Source organism: Formica exsecta, unplaced genomic scaffold, assembly GCF_003651465.1.
Source record: "Formica exsecta isolate Colony F162 unplaced genomic scaffold, ASM365146v1 scaffold501, whole genome shotgun sequence".
NCBI lineage: Eukaryota > Metazoa > Arthropoda > Insecta > Hymenoptera > Formicidae > Formica > Formica exsecta.
Genome location: NW_021852253.1, coordinates 63,417 through 70,935, shown reverse-complemented (window position 1 = coordinate 70,935; position 7,519 = coordinate 63,417). Strand labels below are relative to the sequence as shown.

Here is a 7,519-nt window from a genome sequence, read left to right as displayed (position 1 = left end):
CGTTGAACCTCGAGTAGAAACTGCGTCTTCGTATTCGGTCTATCACCGACTCCGAACTGTCGCCGCGCATGTATAGAGAGTATGACGTCGGCGATGTTGGCGAGTACAATAGCGGCGAATGCAAATCGCCGCGATTGTGATTCAGATCGGCCGAGCAGATCGACCAGGAATCGAAGCTCTCCGGTTCTTCGGGCGAGAACATCTCGCTGGTCAGGCATTCTTCCGATGGCGACTCTTTAGCCACCTTAGCGTTGTCCGTGTCGTTGATCTCTTTAGGCGGATCTATCGCGCTCTCACTCGGCTTTTCGCTCACCGAGTCAAACGTCGAACAATCGTCGACGGTTTGTGAGCTCGAACAATCGTTTTGCGACTCCATGTGATTCTCCATAATCCTGACGCACGCGGTGACTTCTCGCTTCAGTTCAGCGACATCCTTGGCACGCAAGGGCTTATCGATAATGATCTTGTTACCTGTAATATTGGCATGATGCGTCATCTTCGATAGACACTCTATCAGTTTGTCGCCACTCTCCGCTACAGAAACGTCCGTCTTGGGCGATCCAACAACGGGATTCGCTTTAGGCGATCCGGACTTGGGCGAGTCCCTTTTTGGAGTCGCGTGTCTGAATGTATGCTGCGGTATTTTGGACAGGTCGAGTTTCAAACCTGCTCTGCTCGGCCGATGTTGTTCCGACGACTGTTTAGTCTGATTGACATTAGAATTCAAAGCATTCTGAAGCACGAAACTCGTCTGATCGATGCACGACAAGTTCGCATCAGACTTGTTCGGTCTAACTTGGTTTTCCGTAACATCGATTTTGGACGGCGTATCTGTACTTTGTGTAAGATGTTCGCCAGTATGATCGTCAGACTTCGCAAATGACATTTTCTGAACGTTCGATTCCGTCTGTTTCAAACAGGACGATTTCGCAGTGGTCTGATCGTCGAGATTGTTTCTTTTGATCAAATCTTGTGCCATAACATTCGGCGCCTCGGGACTCCTCTCCTTCTTCGTTGCGGATTTCTTCTTCGCTAATAGCTTTGACGATTTCTCCTTCTCGTCAGACTTGCTCTCCGAACTATCGGACGATTTCTTCACGACCTTCTTCACAACGCGCACTATTCTCTTCTTCTTAGTGCCGTTGATATCGTCTTTTTCCACGCTCTCTTTCGACTTCACCGGTTTCTTGATCTTTTTATCGATATCCTCGCCTTTGTCAATTTTTGCGATAGATCCGTTCTTGACCAGAGAACTAATATTCTTCTTGGTCTTCATCAGTTTCTTGTCTTCGCCATTAATAATGGACTCCGCGTGTTTATTATCTACGATTCTCTGAGAATCTGATTCGTCCAATAATTTTTTCGACGACTCTGCTTTCTGTAACTTTGTTTTATCCACAGAGGAGTCCAATTGTACAATTGTTTCCGGTGTTCTTTTAAGCTCCCTCGGCTGCTTTTCCATCAGAGGTCTCTTCTCTTTAACGATCGACTCTTTTTCCCTCGGTTTTTCTTTGGGCGGCGATCTCTTGCATTCACTCGTCACCTTCTCTGGCGATTTCTTATTCTCCGGCATCTTCTTCCCCGATTTGTTCTCGGGTCTGGCGAACTTGGTTGGTATTCTGCTCGTCGCACTATCTTCCTCCGACTCGGTCGACTTGGCACACTTGGGCGGACTTCTTTTCAGTCTGCTCATAATCGCGTTCTGCGACCGGCCGCCGCCATTCTGCTTCGTGTCCGCGTTCGTCTTGAACAGCCCCAACATCGACGTCACCCGTCCCTTGGCCGATGGCACGTTTTTCACATCGGCATTCTTGTCTAACGACAGATTCTCCACACTCAGCGTTCTCTTCGCGCCTGTCGATTCAGCGGAGGGACACGTAATGGGCGGCGCCGAGCACTCGCGTTCCTTCCGATCATCGCCGTTCATCATCGTCGACTTCGTGCTCGCCGTCGTCTCGTCGCTCACGCGCAATCTCTCCAATTTCTTCTCCAACGAGTGCAGGAATCCGCTCTTCGCGCCGGAAGCACGTTCCACCTTCGCTTTCTCCTTGTCCTCGTTCTTGGACTTTGCCTCCGAAGAAGAGGAAGAAGCGGAAGAGGCAACAACGCTGTCCAGTTTATCCCTTTGCAACGTGTTCATCTCGTTTTTCTGCTCCTTGCAGATTTTCTCGTCCTTCGCGCTCTCGCTTTCTTTGTTCTCGCTTTTTCGTCTCATGAATCGTGATTTCCGGCGTTCGTTTTCTGCCGCCTTTTGCGCCTCCTTCTCCTTCACATATTGACTTTCCTCTCGTGGCGTGTCAAAAAAGTCCGGTCGCAGGAAGCGCGAGATCCGATGCTGTTTAGGCTTCTGATCTTGTTTGTTGTTGTTCTTCGGCTCGATCTCCTTGCTACTACTTCTGAAGAACTTGCTTAATATCGATCTTTCCTGATTTGCATTTCCAGCCAGCGCATCCTGCGAACCGGTGAATGACTTCCTGCAGTCCGCGCTCACGCTCGGCTCTCTGGTCAATGAGCCCGAACGTAATCTGAGACTCGGGATGCAACTACGTCTCTTGGACATGATGGAATTTGCCGATGACGAGTCCGGGGATGAGGCGGTGATCATTGCCTCCTTGTCGCACTTGTCCGTGTCCTTGTAATTGCAGCTGAGATTCGGATTGAATCGTTGCGGTGTTAGGTTCTTCAGTTTCGACTCCTTAATCAGATTCTCCGCCGCTAGCAAGCGACTCTCGAAGCTCATGGATGGATGATCAGATTTGCTGATCGACTTGCGCGTATAATCACCCAGATTCGACGACGATTCTGTGGGCGAAGTCTCGCAGGATCTGGCTGACACGCCGCTTGAAGTAGTGGTGGTGTCGATCAGATTGGCGTTTGAGTTGCACACGGATATCGATGTACCTTCCGATACAGAGCCGTTCTCCGCGGCGTTATCGGTGTCCTCCTTGCAGCCAGATACGAGATACGCGTCGTCGCCGGGTTCCTCCTGGATCTTGTCCGTTGTCCTGTAATTGTAAAAATTATCTCGTCTCACGTTACCAACGACGGTCGATCTAGCCGACTCCTTGTACTTCCGTCCAAGTGTCATCACGTGCTTCGGTAGCGGCGTCAGCAGTCTGCTATCATCATCGTCGTCATCGTCGTCGAACAAACTGATGCTTCTCCGCGGTGAATGTCGCTCCGTCGATCTGGATGGCTCCAATAAACTATTAGTCCTCCTGATAGCGCTCCGATCGAGCGATCTGCACCTGTACTCGGTTTGATCGGATGTCGCCGACTGCCGTAATCTCGCAATCTCGCCAATCAGATTCCTCGTTGGCGTCTCCCTCGTCGGCGACCGACAGTATCTGCTACCGTCGCGCGGTACGGACGGCGAGCGCGGTATCGAGTGCCGAGTCTGCTCGATAAATTGCCTGCTCAATCTGCGCGCCAAGCTAGGAGTGAAATTGTGCTCCAACGACTCTCGTGCGTCTTTCCTGACTTGAGCCGTCGTCTCCGCTTCTATGTCTCGCTCGCGAACTTCCTCTACTCTATCTGAAAGCAATCGAAACAGGGTCTATGCACATTCCGCATGCGTGTATGTGTATGTGTGTGTGTGCGTGTGTATGTATGCATGTCTGTATTATGTGACAATTAGATATTATTATGTGGTGTAGGACAGTTGCGTAAGAATATTCTTACAATGTCAGTATATTTACATTCCTTTATTTCTCTCTACATACATAAATCTTTTTTATAAAATCTCTGTCGAAAAATGTAATAAATAAAATAAAACATAATATTCCTTTCTTTCTGTCATACAAATTTTGTCAAGCATCTTCTCAAAAACAGTTCCACATATCGTCTATATATAGGATAACTGCACTCGCCTTCGTCAATGAATATTTTCAAGTCATGGAAGCTCTCTAAAACGTGACTCTATTACGCTCTCAGCGTGACATCAATGACTTAGAATAGTGGAAGATTTCGAACTAATCTTATATAAGGAAATCACATATAAATAATGGCTGTTTGAAAATATGCATCAACGATACTATAACAGTAGCATATACACATACATTGCCTTTCCTTACATGTAGGTATTAATACAGAAAATTATAAAGTGTATACTCATTTAACAGTGATCATGCAAATAAGACGCTTTTATAGATTTCAAGTAACATAATAACGATATGTAAAATAAATCAATGTAATATATATACTATATATAATGTATATATAATATATACTATAAAATATGTATTATATGATCATCTGTCACAAGGACCGAATGGCCCGATCGCGGGCGGGTTTTCAGGGGCCTGCATTCTCCCGACTTAGGGAGAGAACGGCCCGATCGCCAGATCGACTAGATCTGGTTTTCCTTTTGTTGTAAGAGCGAAAATGTAAGCTCGTTCTGAGCTTGGTAATTAGTTACCGGCGTACCAAGACTGAGCGGCGAGATCCCATCCGGCGGAAGAAGTGGAGGAGGACAACGAGAAAGCCGAAAGCGGGAGTCCGAATAATCCAGAATTCGGAAGCCGCCAGGTGATATCGATTCTTTATATAATAACCTCGATTCTTTATATAATAACCTCGATTGTGAGCAATCATCACTGCCGTTAATTTTAAATCTTTATGGCAGGAACGAGGCGCGAAAGGCCGGAAGGATTCGAGGGAATAGCCACTCCGCATGCAAGAAGCAAGGGAGTCCCAAAGATGGAACAGCGAAGGACTTTAAACTCGGGAGTCGTCGAAAGGAAAAAGAACAAAGTCCAATCATGCGCTGCTGAAAATCCATACCTCTACATCGAACGATGGGAGAGAATTTCGGAAATGACAGGGCGATAAACCCATTAATATGGCCGTGAAGCCCGCGAGGACCGCAAGGGTCACAGGACGACCCTGCGAGACGTGAAAGCGCCACAGGTGACCTAATCGCAATCTATCGGACCGGCGTGTCTCCTGCAGGACTCTCGCTCATTACTGTTCGAGACATCGGTGAGAACGCAGGCCTCAAGGAGCGAGATTATCGAAAATCGAGAATCCATACAAGAAAGAACCTCTGACCGGTGAGACTAGCGTCATTCTTTTGTAAAGTTGCTGATTTTCCTTAGGTATTTCATTTGGATGAATCGCATCTTTATTAATTACTTGTCGTACCATGCGTTCTTGGGTCTTTGTTAAATTTGAAAAACTTTAGTGAATTGCATAGTTGTACATATATATATATATGCATTATATCAAAGCATGCGGAGACAATGTGAAGTAATAAAAACGCTGTTATTTAAACTCTTAAAAACACAACAAATATCAGCCATTTCAGACAAGAAGGTTAGCTTCCGCTTGCACAAAAAAAAAAAGTATACAATCACTTTGATTTCTTCTCTTTCTTCTTCATCAAATATCTCTCGCTAACAATGTAACACATAGAAAATTCTATCTCTCTCGTATAACAAAGTTATTCTCAAATTCTTAAAACATGGCAACAAGTAACTTATTTATCAACGATTTTTGCGAGCCAGATTTCGGTATGATTTATTCCACAATGTTGTACAAAATATCCTATCACATTTACAAATTTGTCATCATTCGCTAACACATCAGAGCTTTCGCGAGTTACGCAATCGTGGCATTGCTTAAAGACTATTGACACACTTCATCGATTCAATACACATCGTCATGCATGTATGCTTTCCCATTTATTTTTATATATCGCTTTACGCAAATATATACATATACATGTATCCGGAATAAATCATACCAAAGATAACCCGGAAGATCCACAGGAACCCTCGCGAGCAGGATGTCTGATCTCGTTCAAGACGCACGCGTGAAGAGTTAAGTGTTAAATGTGTAAATCGTAATCGTCGTATAATGCAAGAATGTCCACACAATTTGTCTTCCCATCGTGTGACGGAGAAATTGTACCGTTTTTTGCCGGCCACAAATCGCTGCGATCATTCTATGCGGTAACATAAGACAGATCGACGATGTTCGAGAAAGACCTCGACAAGAGTGTGCGTTTACCGAACGGTTCTTTTTTTTTCTTTCTCGATATCATGAGATTGCCTGTGACTTTATCGGCGTCACATAAAACACTTTGAGTGAATTAGGGAAATATAGACATTAGTACCTAACTTGGTTTGTGTCTACTGAGGATTACCGTCTGCCCGCCTACGTAGAGTCACTCGCACGGTCGCTGCAACAACCGTCAATAAAACCGTCAATCAACGTATCACAAAACGACGCCACTGTATAGATTTTTCTAAATTATATCTCCGATAATAATTGTTTGCTAACGTGTTGACCGAATGCGACAATCTTTTTAACATGTATATCCGCGTACAAACAGGGTCTTCTTTCTTATATCTTTTTTTTCTATTAATATAATCTCTCCATATAATTTACAAAAAAGTTATAAATATAAATATAAAAGTTATAAATATAAAGTCTCTTTAAAAATAGAGAGTGTGATCTTTTTTTTTTAAATAAACTAATAATTTTTTTTCTGAATTATCATTTTTTAAATTATCATTTTTTTTTAATTATATATTTGTTTTGTATAAATTATATATGTTGTATCAAAAACAAATAGAGAATATGTAATGTTGAATAAGAAGAATCAATATTTCGAAGTCCCTGTCGTTTAAGTTAATCAAACTGATTAAGCCGAACAATCGTAAAATTCAACTACTTACTATCATATTATATCTTTTTTTTCGGAAACGCTAACAAACAATTATTTTAATTACTGATTGAAGAGTCGACGATAGACGTAAATTAATGCATAAACTTGAATTAAATATGGATTTCAGTTTTTGGATAGTGAAATTGAGACTCTTGTTTGTATATTGTATATGGATATGTATGCAGAACATGCTCCAAAAATATTTAGTGCATACACTAGATAAATGAAAAAAAAAAAAAAAGAAACTGCTACTACATTGTTATGAGATAATGGAAATCAACAGCAGCAGTGCATCGCAACAGCTATGGCATATTACGAGGTTCTATGTCAGGCAAAGTGAGCTTGCAATTTATTTACTATGTCTCTTTAATTTACTAGGGGACGAAGTGTTTCTACCTTTTAATCTTTTTTTATTTAATTTTTTTTTTTTTACTTTTCAAACAAATATATATATGTAATTTATATTAAATATCATATATATTAATTTTGCAAAACAGCGCGTATTAGACAAACCTTGTAACTTTTATGCTTGGATAAGTAAAAAAAAAAGTTCTAAGAAACAAGAGAGTTTATTTATGAGTAAATAAATATAATTAGAGAGATGGCTATCCTGAATGAATGACGCATGCAAACAAACTTTCGAAAATGCATGAAATCTAAAAATAGTCGTAAAGAAATTGTTTTATTTCTCAGTGATTTTTAAAAATATATAAATTATTAAATAATTTTTCTTTATCCATCTTTTTGCGTGTGTGTCGAGAGAGAATACAAATGGCAATAATTAAATATCATTTTAAAAAACCGATCGACATTATTTCTATATTATTTCGCTTACTTATATATATATAT

The 7,519-nt window shown here is 42.1% G+C and overlaps 1 protein-coding gene across 3 annotated transcripts in view; it reads right to left on the bottom strand.

The window, feature by feature from the left end:
• Positions 1-7,519, bottom strand: part of LOC115241669 — a 24,755-nt gene that overhangs the window by 3,062 nt on the left and 14,174 nt on the right. For all 3 annotated transcript variants that reach the window (XM_029817536.1, XM_029817538.1, XM_029817537.1), the window contains one exon: positions 1-3,534. This exon is cut by the window's left edge and continues 115 nt beyond it. In XM_029817536.1, coding sequence (XP_029673396.1) covers positions 1-3,534 — 3,534 coding nt within the window. The remainder of the gene's footprint in view (positions 3,535-7,519) is intronic.